General features: G+C 37.9%; 1 protein-coding gene across 1 annotated transcript in view; it reads right to left on the reverse strand.

Annotated features, from left to right (window-relative positions):
- Mms19 (MMS19 nucleotide excision repair protein) overlaps positions 1-14,362 on the reverse strand; it is a 187,216-nt gene that overhangs the window by 62,383 nt on the left and 110,471 nt on the right. The window contains exons 12-13 of the mRNA XM_067135913.2: positions 11,199-11,396; positions 10,985-11,096 (exon numbers count right to left, since the gene is read on the reverse strand). Of these exons, the coding sequence (XP_066992014.2) occupies positions 10,985-11,096; positions 11,199-11,396 (310 nt within the window). The remainder of the gene's footprint in view (positions 1-10,984; positions 11,097-11,198; positions 11,397-14,362) is intronic.

A 14,362-nucleotide genomic window follows, 5' to 3' on the forward strand; every position in this document is an offset into this window, starting at 1 on the left:
TGCTAATCTATTTCCGAACTCGCCCCAAATGTCTCGGTCTCAGGTGTTTCATCAGTGAAGATGGTTGCCTGAGACGGAACTGAGTGGGAGGTCTTGGATTCAAACTCTTCACCTGGAAGGCGGGCTTCAGTGAACGTCCAGAGCGAGCTGGGAGGTCCCACAACATATTCTTACCACTAAGTTCACGACTCAGCCATTAGTGCCTTCGTCTCCTCCATCTCCTCTTTGTTGAATCGATGCTTCGTCTAATGAAACGACACACAGAATCAAATACTCAGAAAGAACTTCACAGACTGGACCAAGTCGCTCGAGGAGTTGGAGGCTATGATTGTCATCATGTATACCCGCAGTGTCCTGTGTTCGAAAGATGTGTCTGTGGATGAACTATGGTCGCGTTCTTGTGGACAGCAATTCATGAAGGACACAATGTCAAGAGATAGATTTCGAGAGCTTCTCAGATTCCTCAGTTTCGACGAGAAATCAACCTGAGCTGAGCGCCTGCCAGCTAACAGGTTTGTTCTTGTCCCTGAAATCTAGGATAAATTCGTGGAAAACTGCTTTCAATGTTACCATCCAAGTGAAAATATTACAGTCGATGAACAATTACTTCCCAGCAAAGCCAGGTGCAGATTAACCCAATTTATGACAAACAAGCCCGAGTGGTCGACCAAATGTGCTGTAAGTATATCACCAAGGATGCATGCAGGAGGTGGCCAATGTATGTCTTTTACAATATCCTAGACCTAACAGCTATGAATGCTTGGGTCATTTACAAGCAAGTAACGGGTAGGAAGATAAAGTGCTTCTTGCACACAAACTTTCTGAACGGTTTAACGTGCATGGGAGACTCCTAGCTCTACTTAATAGCTTTCTGAGAGAAAGAATACAGTGCATGGTCCTTGTTGGATGCAGTTCTTCTCCCACCACCACCCTCTCTGGTGTCCTGCAGGGCAGTGTCCTAGATCCACTTCATTTTGCCCTGTTTATTGATGACCGTGTCGATACTGTTTCCCAGCATTCATGTAAAATCCTTCTCTTTGCAGATGATTGTAAAATCTTCAAACAGATTGATTCTCCTACAGATACAATCCAACTGCAAAATGCTCTTGATTCACTGTCAGGTTGGTGTACTACATGGCGTCTTAAACCTCATCCCACCAAGTGTTCCACCATTTCGTTCACACTTCGTAAATCCCCTGTCCTACAAGAATATCACCTAATGAACCAACCGATTGCTCTTGTTGACAATCAAAAAGACTTAGGAGTATATTTTGACAGTAAATTGTTGTTTGTCTCGCACATAAACAGGGTTACCTCACGTGCTATGTAACTCCTTGGTTTACTCTACAGGTTTTCTGACATCACAGATGTAAATGCCCTCAGAGCATTCTACGTTTCCTGTATCTTACCTACTGTTGAATATGACTCTCCAGTCTGGTCCATTTCTGCTTCTTCAAATCTCAGCCACCTTGACCGTGTACAATCTTTTTTCTGTGCTATCGTCAGAGCCAGGGTCCCTGCATGTCTCAACTTAAGCACTATCCAAGTGCTTGGGAAACTGAAACTCAAGACTCTTTCTACTCTGAGAAAAGTAGTCGACCTAAAGCTGCTATACAAAGCAGCTTATGGTCTATTTAGGTCTCCAGATCTAGTTTCCTTATTCCCCCTCCACGTCCCACTCCGTAATACCAGAATGAAGACCCTATTCCATAGTCCTTACTCCCGGCTTTCTCTCACCCAAAGGTCCCTTTCTGTACGTTTAATGTTTAATACATTATTTATCAACAAGAACCTAGACATCTTCGTAACATTTCCTTCCTTCTGTCATGATATTTCTCATATAACTTAATTTTCCTTCTTGTTCTTTCCTGTTCTGCTCCTGTATTTACTGTAAATGTATTTTTCTTTGTTAATATCGCTGTTTATGTAAATATTATTATATTATATGACTGTACAGTTTTTATTGTCTATATCTGTGTCCTTTGTAATTATTTATATATCTTTCATTTTAGATTCATATCTATTGTACATAGCTCGGATCTTTGCAATTCGGCATTTTGCTGTTGCTGATCCTGAATACATAAATAAATAAATAAATACCTGAAACTAGTCCTATTCGTAAAAAATATACTGTATGTATTGATTAGGCGGAATAAACATCAGGTAACAAACTAGTATTGTAAAGAGTGAGTTACACCCATCAAAACAGGCAAAAATTAAAATAATAGCTTACATAATAAAATCTATCAAATTACAAACTATTCACAGTAACAATAATAAATACATGAACTCTGGAGTATACTATACAAAATAAATTGCTTACAATGTCAAGACCAAATGGGACATAATTTTCTTATTCTTACAAGGAACACACAAACGCCAAGAAGCACAATAGATTTTCTGTCATGAGCTCCCACATGTCGGACTCAAACCATTCTTTTTCTATAACAGAACAAGATCTTTCCATCCTCCAAACTGCTAATAAAGGTACCTTACTCAACATTTACGAAAATAATTTCGTCAACATAGAGCAAAGAACAAAACAAAACCCAACGACAATAAAAGCCCACTCTACTTCTTCCCCCACTCACCATTCCCCTCGACCCTCTCAAGGATTCCCCCACTTGGCTGTTACCTACAGCCATCAATAGACAACAATCCAACTTGTGTAAGAGTCCTTGTCATAGTTGCGTGATAACAGGAAAAGGCCTTGAAACTTTTAGAAATCTCTCTAAATCACAGGAATAAGTTATGCTGTCAGGATCAGCAGCACTATTTCCTTAGAATTGTGTGAATATGAGCATAATCCTTTGTTTTATAAGTGTAATGTCTGAAGCACTGAAATTAGATTGCATGATCCTTTCTAGCAGGTAGCATTTGTGATGGTGATAAAATAGTCGGCACAACTGCACTATATGTACTGCAGGCGAGACTACTACAGACTCCTGCAGTTTGATGCTCTTTTGTTACAAGCAGATTGTAGCTCACAAGTCTGTCAGTCATTCTATCAACTGTTAACAAGATGCCTCTTAGTGATAATTCAGATTGTAGCTCACAAGTCTGTCAGTCATGCTATCAACTGTTAACAAGATGCCTCTTAGTGATAATTCAGATTGTAGCTCACAAGTCTGTCAGTCATGCTATCAACTGTTAACAAGATGCCTCTTAGTGATAATTCAGATTGTAGCTCACAAGTCTGTCAGTCATGCTATCAACTGTTAACAAGATGCCTCTTAGTGATAATTCAGATTGTAGCTCACAAGTCTGTCAGTCATGCTATCAACTGTTAACAAGATGCCTCTTAGTGATAATTCAGATTGTAGCTCACAAGTCTGTCAGTCATGCTATCAACTGTTAACAAGATGCCTCTTAGTGATAATTCAGATTGTAGCTCACAAGTCTGTCAGTCATACTATCAACTGTTAACAAGATGCCTCTTAGTGATAATTCAGATTGTAGCTCACAAGTCTGTCAGTCATGCTATCAACTGTTAACAAGATGCCTCTTAGTGATAATTCATTGGTCTACACTCTTAGTGACTTTTTTTTTTTAATGCTTTGTTTTAATACAAGTAAGAAGCTTTAATAGTTCCATTACAACATCCGTAAAGACTTGAAATCAAGTTGAAATATTTAAGAATACACTCAAATATTCTATTAAAGGATCCCCCTGTTCAATACATATTGTTACCCTTACTAGTACATGTTTCGTCCCCTAGGTGACATCATCAGCTAGAGTATGGCCAATTCCAGGCATCACGTATTTACATTTGTACATTTCTTTTTAACATAAATATGAGACTTACCATCTGTACACATTGGGATTTATGAGTAATAACGTCTAGATGATACTTGAAAATCCGTCCCATGTAAACACCGATCGCTACGTTTAAAATTTTATAAAATCACATGCATTATGTTTACAACAATGAAATTTGTGGAGGTTATTAACTTCACATACCTTTACAGTACGATTTTCTAAATTCTGCGAATTGTGGTAACTTTTATTGGTAATGTTAAGATATTGTTTACAAGAAGGACAAAGGTACATTCTGAAAAAAAATGTGCAAGCTGCGTAATTTCTGCGTAATATAGTTAAAAGTGCTCGCCGCATGTTTACTAGACAGCATCCCGGGATTACACACACAAATCAGTGCTATGGTAACATGGCATGCGGGGCTAATAAACCTTAAACTCCGCATCAAATACGATCACTGAATGATAAAATGTATATTTAATATTGCAATAAATAATAACGGAGAAGGGGTGCGATGACGCAGCGGCCAAGCTGCTTGCAACCATCATGACGAACTGGGTTAGAGTCCCAGTTAAGGCATGTGTGATTTTCAATATGAAAGTCACGTCCAGTGGTTCGGATTTCGCGTAAATGATGATGTCCCATGGCTTATGATCGCAAGATTATCAGCCACGTAAAACTACAAGCTTCCTTCCTCCCAATCATAACAATAATACTGACATGTGGCCTACTTAATAAAGTGAAGTGCTTTTATGAATTGTCACACATTTCACACTAATAACTGCGAATATAATATGAACTAGAACATTTTAAAATACTGAACATTCAACGCTTAATGCAGTTTGAATGAAAGCTTGATCAGAAATACCAAATACAGTATAATAAAATGAAAAAAAAAAAAGAAACAATTTTTGTTCATTCTGCTTCCAAGACTTGTAGAACAGGAAGTAATTGTTAATAAGCCCTGAAGTTTCTTCTGAGCTCTGTGTGTTTCTTCACCGATTTTCGTACCTGTTGGCGGCATACGCGTAACTGGACACGTGCCATCTTCCTTCTCCTTGCATGGCTTTCCCTTTCCTTTCTTTTAAAATCCTCATCGTCCTTTTTTCTTCTCGCGATACCGTTTACAACGTTCCCTGTGAGTAAGTGACATTAAAATTCACCTCAGCCTGAACACAGAAAGCTGTTCTAAAATATTTCCCTTACAAGTGTGGGTAATGCAGAAACTGAATCCTGTGGGCAGCGTATTTCATCATAATGCATTCCTGTATACACGCGGCTCCAAGTGACAGGAAACTCCCCGGTCGCCTGCTTGCGAAAGCATCGTAAACACGCGACGTGTTTTACCATCAGCTTCGCATAAAACCATTTGAAATTTTAAACAAATGATAGAGCAGTATGAAAGGGTGTACAGTATCGGCTTTTCATAACAAATTTTATTAAAATTGAGCCACACACTTTTCGTCTACAGAAACTTTCATACTTTTTTTGTCGTGTGTTTACATGGCCTGCAGCAATAAATTTGTCGCCTTATTATACCTTATATAAACTGTTAATATCCTAAATAAGTACTTTATTACGAAGAGAAAGAGCATTAGAATAACATTTACCATAATTATTTTGATACCTTTTCATCATAATAAACAGCAATTCCTAAAACATTGAGAAATATCAAATGAATTTAGACCGCACATAAAGGTTCAATTAACCACACAATCAAAAATCGAAAGATCAAAGATCAATACATATCATAAAATTAATAAAATTGAATGTTTTATCTATCATAAAAACATTATTAAAAAACATTATTAAAAATCACCTCAGTCTGAACACAGATTGCTCTTCTAAAATATTTCCCTTAAAAGTGAGGGTAACGCGGAAACTGAATCCTGTGGGCAGCGTGTTGCATCATAATGCAATAAGAAATCCAAACAACTACAGAGGTATTTCCATCCTTGACTGCATGTATAAGATTTTCTCTAAGATACTGTATAATTGGATTGATCAAGAGTTAGGTGAATACCAGGGAGGCTTCAGACCTTGGAGAAGCTGCTCTGAACAAATAATAACTTTGAAGCTAGTCATGGCATATTACAGAAAACAAAACAAGCCCCTTTCAATAACATTTATAGATTTCACGAAAACTTACGACTCCATCCACAGTCCATCATTATTAAAAATTTTAAGACATTTCGGACTTCATCCAAAGCTAATCAAATTGATTGAACTTACTCTAACTAATACAATTTCTAAAATTAAGTTCAGAGAAGAACTTTCTGAACCATTCTTGGTAACAACTGGTTTAAGACAGGGTGACGGATTGTCACCTCTTCTTTTTAACTGTGCACTAGAGTACGTTATGAGGGACTGGTACAAGAACAACTCAAAAAATATAAAAATTGGAACCCAGACGGATAACATACATTTGAACTGTCTAGGATTTGCTGATGATCTAGCTCTTCTGGCCAATGATATTCAAGAAACAAAACAACAAATAAAATCTTTACAGGATATATCTCAAAATATTGGTTTGAAAATTTCGTTTGAAAAAAAAAAAAAAAAAAACAGAAATTATGCTAATTCAACTTCCTCTTGCAAACAAAATCAGGCTGGGAGACCAAGAAATAAAAATTGTGGAAAAGTTTAAATATTTAGGTGAAATAATCACATATAACCTGAACGAGAAACCAGCATGGCAAAATAGAATAGATAAACTGGTTACAGCACAGCATGTTACAAAGGATACACATTATAAAATGTGTCTCTCAATAGCAACCAAATTGAAACACTACAAAACAGTCACCCAGCCACAAATTACATATGCAAGTGAAACATTATTCAAAACAACAAACACAGTTGCAATAGACAAAGTACTCAAGTTAGAAAGGAGAATAGTGAGGACTTGTTTAAATAAAAATTATCAAGTAAACTGAGTCTGGACACTAGCTTCCAATGAGATAGTTTATAAAGAAATAGAACCTGTGACTAGCACAATGGAAAAGAAACGAATATTATTCTTAGGCCAGCTAATGTGGTCACCAGAAAATAGAATCAATAGAAAAATAATAGAAAAATAATGGAAGAGTAAGAGTAAGAATAATATTAGATGGATCACAGAACTTAAAGAAGACATGAGAGAGTTGCATATTGCAATAGAAGATTTAAAATACAAAACCAATACACTCAAAATATTGAAAGATAAACACACTAGACTACAGACAAAAATCAACAAGCAGAGAATAGGAAGATTGATTCCAGAAGCAGAAAGAAAATTACGTTCAGAAAGATGAAACAGTATTGGGCTGACAAAAAGAAGAAAAACCTCCATAAACCTAAGTAGTCCTATGTTGGCTAAAAACATTAAATAAAAATAATAAATAATAAAAACCAATTGTTGAGTTTAAAATAAAATTCTATTTTTTTCCTTCTTGGGTTGACAATTCTCTGGAATCAGCTGTATACAAGAAATAAAATTTATAAAAATGGTGACACACAAGCTAAAAATCATGACATGAAACATAACATTTAAAAACTGGATGATAAATTGTGAATCTTAAAATAAAAGTTCTGAGTCCTCCTGTAGTTGAACTATGTTAATTTTTCATTAAAGTAATCAATATTGGTGGCTCCATAAAATTCTTGATACAGGACTTGAAGTCTGTTGATTACATTAAGGTACTAAGTTTAATGTGATGTTTACATTAGAGAAGAGCAATATTGCTGATTAAATTTCTTCTGTGTTTTAACATGTTGAATACACATACAAATAGCTTCAAAAAATTATTGTTGGGAAAATAGCTTCTTAAAATTATTGTTGAGATACACTCCGTAGGAATTTCTTTCTTGATTTATTTCTTGATTTGAAGTCAAAATGAAATGCGATGATAAGAAAATGGGCCATGGGTCCTTAATTGGAGTGTGTTTTCTCTGTTGTTGGGCCGGACGAAAAATGTGAACTCACCTCATGTATTGAACAAGCGGATCCTTTAACCCTTAGCCCTCCCTTTTTTCTGAATACTCCTGCCTCTCCAGCTCCATTTAAGGATCTGCTTGCAGAGGGATAAGTGACAGCACAAACATACTGACAGCATATTTATAAAAATCAACTAAAGCAAATACAAAATAAATATAATACAAGTACAATACAGTATTTAGGTGCAATGTTCAGCATTTTCAAACCTGTCTCAGACAGTCACTTTTTGTCTGTAATAGTGCACTGTGTGGACTTCCCAAAACACTCGCCGGGATGAATCCAGGCATTTTTCTACAAGTATTGCTGAAAAGCACAGTCTCACATCGTAATTCAGGATTACTGTTCATTGCCATATTTAGGATTGTGCCTAAAATGCTTTGAATTGAGGAAGAACATCTATCCACGACCTCCTAATAGACTCACGTGTGAGGGGCGGAACCTTTTGAATGTTTACACTACCATACCGGTTAGTCTCGCGCAAAAATTCCCAACAATAACTCGCCAGTCATGAATAATTTGAAAAATTCATGTTCACTCAACCTTGCGGTAGTTTATAACCTGTCATACCTGTGAATGGGCTTCTTTTGAAGTCCAAGTCAGTGTCATGATATTCCAGCCATTTAGCATAATTTTCTCATTATCGGGATTTTCATCACTCAACTCACCAACACAATCTCGTTCCGCAATATATTCCTCACCACTTAATTGGAAATCACTCTTACTATCGCTGAAATCAATGTCACTTTAACCTAAAAGTCTCGCTATTTCTTTCTTTCTCATGCTGCTCGAACGACGCCATGTTGCTAAGCAACGTCTGTTTGCAAACTCACATGGTCTTCGAAGAACGCGCACAAAACCTGATTTCAAAGAAATTACAGCTATACATGGCTTCAAATTGTCGTCGAAGGATGGCAGTAGCTTACTGTACTTGTAAATTCATGCACGCGTAACCCAACAAAGGAGTTATATAGGGAAGAACATATATGCGGGATATTCTCGTTGTCGGGCATGGCCCGCCGTGTGGGTGCTAAGGCTTAATATTTGAGTGTATTCTTAAATACTTCAACTCTAATTTGCTTTACATCGCACCAACACAGATAGGTCGTATGGTAACGCTGAGATAGAAATGGAAAGGAAGTGGTCATGACAATTAAGGTACAGCACCAGCACTTGCCTTGTGTGATAATGGGAAACCACGGAAAAAACAGTGGGATTCAAACCCACTATCTCCTGAATGCAAGCTTACAGGTGCAATCTTTGTGACATACCAATGGTCCAACTCATCAGATTCCACGATAAGGGGCCTACCCGATGACAGAGGGTTGTGGCATAGTTATGCACATCATTTTAACAGAAGCTTTAGCCGATTCGTTTGTCACAGTTGGCAATCAAACCTATTTGTAACTGAATTCTGGGAGTGGCATTGTTCTTCAATGAATGACTGCCAATGACAAATGACAAATGAAAAATGTTATGGATTTTATAATATTTTGGTATAAAAGTATATTTCTTGGGGTGGGATGGTGCCAATTCTGACTCAGTCTGGTGCTTATTTGATGGTGCCTATATATGTCAACCTCATATTAGCAGATTTACTGACATGCAAAAGAACTCGTGCAGGACAAAATTTGGCAATCCCAAAAACCGTAATATGTAGTAGTTAGCAATACGTAAAAATCTATATTATTATTTATCTTTTTAAGACGTTTCTGTAGGGGACAAAGAAAGAGAATATGTTAAGAAAGAAAATGTGCTATTAAATACACAAACACTATCCAACAGGGATATGTTAACACTCAGTACTTTTTTTTTTTTTTGACAGGCATGCATTTTACATCGTGTATGTACGGGTACAGTGTAAAATATACGCTATCTATCGTTTCTTAGAGTCCAAAGAGAGTATTAAAAGGAGCAAAAAAAAAAGAGGACAAATACGATAATTTTCTTCACTGGGGCTTATTAAATAACAACAAAGGTGTGTAAAACACCAGACAACAAATATGAAAGCATTTGTTCTGGGGCCCATAGAGTATCAAAGTATCTTGCAGAACATATTCTTTCCCAAACAAATGTTACCTGAAGACTTATTTTTCAAACCAGTGGGTTATTAAAAATTGTATTCCGGTCACACTCTTTGACAAAAAATTATTTGGAGGTTATTCGGCCGTGTGCGTGACAATGACTTTGACCACTATCTTGAATGTGACAGCACTTCGAATTGCTTCAATCCACTACAGTCGAAATTCGAAGGTGCAAGTTTCAACATATGCACCTCCGCTGAAAGATGTGGATGCCTGTCCACTTCCTGGATTTCAATTTTGTCTTCATTAGTAAGTGATTTCACAACTTTTTCAGTATCCATAACTGGGCTACCACAAGACAAATAAGCAGCAGGCTAGTTAACTTCACACCGAGCTCGATAGCTGCAGTCGCTTAAGTGCGGCCAGTATCCAGTATTCGGGAGATAGTAGGTTCAAACCCCACTGTCGGCAGCCCTGAAAATGGTTTTCCGTGGTTTCCCGTTTTCACACCAGGCAAATGCTGGAGCTGTACCTTAATTAAGGCCACGGCCGCTTCCTTCCCACTCCTAGCCCTTCCCTGTCCCATCGTCGCCATAAGACCTATCTGTGTCGGTGCGACGTAAAACAAATAGCAAAAAAAAAAGTTAACTTCACATGATTACTCGATTATTCAGCAATATCACTGAAAATCGGCAAACAAAACTGAACTCTCCTGAGGCTAACAGCTTATTCCCTGATGGTGAAATTTACCCTGTAAAGTTCAGGAATTCAGGACCATTTCCCATTTTTGTGCAACTTTCCCTGAAATGCCTCCACTGGCGAGGGCTGTTACCTGTGTTGAAAATCACGTTCTTTTCATAAGGGATGACAAAATACATTTTCAGGGCCAGGAAAAATGTGATCATACTAAGCGATAATAGCAAAAATTTGTTGATGTGATAAGTGAAGTTTTTTTATATAGATTTAACATGATGTGAATCAGGACTTCAAATTTATTATTTGCTAAGCGAGAAAATGTCTTAATGTGGAACGCACTAATGAGATTTCACTGTCTTATATCAGTCTCCTACATGTAATGTGAGGTACGATTTATATGATTTACTTTAGAAATGATAATGTAGTTTAAGCTGTACTGAGTATAGTACAATTTTACATCAAATAGTCTTTCCAGGTTGTGTCAATGTTATCCAAATGACAAAAAAATAAATAAATGAAGGTTTTGTTAGGCACTTACAAGCTGTGTATGCTCCCACGGAGAAGAGGGATTTAAAGGATTTATCTTGCAGTCTTGCGAGTCTGAGTTGATGAACAATGGTACATGTTCTACCACCACTGCTGTCTGGGACCTAACAACATACAATCATGATGATGATTAAACAAAATCTTCATCCTCACATGCATCTTTAGATAGACACTGATGAAGTGCACAGATGATGAATGATACTCACTCAGTGGACTGAACTCTTAAGATGACATTGATGATTTTCGCAGTGTGTTGCATGAGCTCGACATGACCAAACAAGAGTGGTAGAGCTCCTTGCCTCACCCCTTCTGTCCACCACAGCAGGAGTCGAGACACTGTATTACATTTCAGGTACAAGTAATTCAATATACTGACGTCTGTCCCTGCACTTTCCACAAGCTTTCTGGAAAAGTATAAGATTTTATTTTAAAAACATTACTATCTAGGTGGAAATAACTTCTGAAATTATTTCTACTTTTCTGTCCAGTAACATAGCAAGCTATTAAAATGACCACGTAAACAAACTGTTGTGTCTTGATAAGTGAAAATGTCCCTTTATTATTATTATTAATTTTTTTTTTTTTACAATTGGCTTTATGTCGCACTGACACAGATAGGTCTTATGGCGACAATGGGACAGGGAAGGGCTAGGAGTGGGAAGGAAGCGGCCGTGGCCTTAATTAAGGTACAGCCCCAGCATTTGCCTAGTGTGAAAATGGGAAACCACGGAAAACCATCTTCAGGACTGCCGACAGAGGAGTTCGAATCCACTATCTCCCGAACACTGGATACTGGCCGCACTTAAGCGACTACAGCTATCGAGCTTGGTAAGTCAGTCTTTCTCTGCACACTGAGAGAGGTGGTGGTGTTGGTAATGTATTACTGAACAACGGACCTTTCTTAACCCAGCAGAGATGCTAATCGGAGGAAAGCAATGGAAGAGTTTGGCCAGTTGCAGAATGAGGGTACTGGCGAAAGAGAGGAAAGGACCATGAGCAGTGAGGAAATGAAAGACACCCTAGGCCTCCCAAACCTAATGTTGCCAGTGTCAGAAGAGAACAAGAGTGAGATAAGAAAGCTGAAAGTAAGGAGGCTGGCACAAGTAAATTCAGCTAGGGACTTTGTGGTCACAAAACCATGCTCCCAAAATAAGAAGACCTAGAGTTTCCCATTCTAGTCATCTCTCATTTTTTTTTTGCTATTTGGCTTAACGTTGCACCGACACAGATATGTCTTATGGCAACAATGGGACAGGGTCTAGGAAGTGGAAGGAAGCGGCCGTGGCCTTAATTAAGGTACAACCCCGGCATTTGCCTGGTGTGAAAATGGAAAACCACGGAAAACCATCTTCAGGGCTGCCGACAGTGGGGCTCGAACCCACTATCTCCCGATTACTAGATACAGGCCGCACTTAAGTGACTGCAGCTATTGAGCTTGGTAGACATCTCTTAGGACAGGCAGGAAATACTGTGGATGTTTTCTACCGCTCCCACCCACAGGCAGAGCATCAAGAGAGCTATAGTGAAGTGTATGAACTGTAGTAGGTTTAAGATACTCCACTTAGTCAAGCTTCCTCCATCAATTAGTGGCCTCTGGATCGATCCCTAGTTCACAGGATCAAACACTGCAGGGGAAATCAAATTTTTGAAGGGTAGGAAAAAAAATCTGTATGGTACTCCATGTTGTATAAAGTCAGCATGTCAAATACTTCTGATGACAGCTGAAAAAATATACTGAAACTCGATATCAGGTGTCCAATAGAGTACTGGTTTCTCTGCCATTTTGTACTATAAAATGAAACTTCAAAACTAAGAACCGGGCAGCTCAAATCGTGTAAACTCTAAATGCCTGCACATGGTAACTGACGTCAAACCACTACAGCTACTACTACTACTTATTACAAGAACAAGAAGAACGATGCTGCTACAGTAATGATAAATTCAGGGGATGAATCATGGTGGATTGAACAGTGTGATGAAGCTCCGAAAAAAAGTCTCAAGCCTGGAATTGCTGGATTGAGACAGGAAACATTGAAGGATTCTTTGTCCAACATAAAACGGCAGCTAAAGTGGTCCCTGAAGCAAAACGTGCTTATTACCAAAACACGCAACCTCAGACAATTGAAATAACCTTCAGAAGGAACAACACGCATGATTTTTACCATACTTTCAAATGACTGGGAACAGGTTGTGAATTTTCATTTTTACTCTCATTTTAAAAGCTCTCACTTGTTATGCCAATGGCCGTAGCCGTGTTGAAACACTGGATCCCGTGAGATCTCCAAAGTTAAGCAACACTGGGCATGGTCAAGATTTGGATGGGTTACCACGCGCTGTTGGTGGGGGGTAAGGGAATGGAGGAGCAGAAAGGAACTGGCCACCCTACCACACGTAAACTCCGGCTCAGGCACACCTCTGCGGAGGTTCGGACCTGCCTTCAGGCAGAATACACCCTTACCCTTACTCACTTGTTATGAGAAAGTGCATTTGTCTCGAGTGCCTAACACCAGAATATCCCAAAAAAATTCTTGATCTCCTCATAACTCAAAAGTGTGCCACTCCACAGGCAACCCCAGTGAAGGAGGATCTCACAGGTGTCTCTGAGACACTGGCTCAAGAAAGAAGTAAGTTCAGGACCTGGGTACATGGGATAAAGGATTTTTCAGAAAGAGGAAGAAGACGACATGGCGCTAAGTGGTCCCAAGAGTAAAAAAAACTGCATACTCGATCCAGATGAATGAGTAATTGAAATCCAGAAATTGATAACCATGTAAATTATAAACAGGAGAGCTTTCCACCTATTCAATACATAGTTGTATTTACAATCTTATTTACATTACAATGTAATACAACTATATATTGAATAGGTGGAAAACTCTCCTGTTTATAATTTATATGTTATCTCAGTTCAATACAGACTAACAACATGAAGTTCATAACATAATTATTAAATTAATGTAGTAATGGTCCACCTTTCAATACTATAATATGCAATAATCTAAATTACATTAATTAGGGACTAGATTCGGCTGGGGCTGGCCATCTTCAACCTTAATGTAAAATATCTAATAACTAAACAATTGTACATGCACACAACTGACATTAAACAAATGAAACAAATATATACAAATTGACATTAAAAACTGGGATGAAATTATGAGTAAATTTGAAAATAACTAGGTTCTAGCATCTTGAGGATGCTCATCATCGAGATTTTTATGTATTAACATACACAGAACTGTTAGTTCTAATACTGCTAATCATTAATAATTCAATTGTAAATGGGAACTGGTAAGTGTTGATCCCGTAGTTCATCACCAAATCTATTTGAGTGGTGTTAGCTATATGCAAGTCATTGGACACTGCTGTA

Source organism: Anabrus simplex, chromosome 1 (genome assembly GCF_040414725.1).
Source record: "Anabrus simplex isolate iqAnaSimp1 chromosome 1, ASM4041472v1, whole genome shotgun sequence".
Taxonomy (NCBI): Eukaryota; Metazoa; Arthropoda; class Insecta; order Orthoptera; family Tettigoniidae; genus Anabrus; species Anabrus simplex.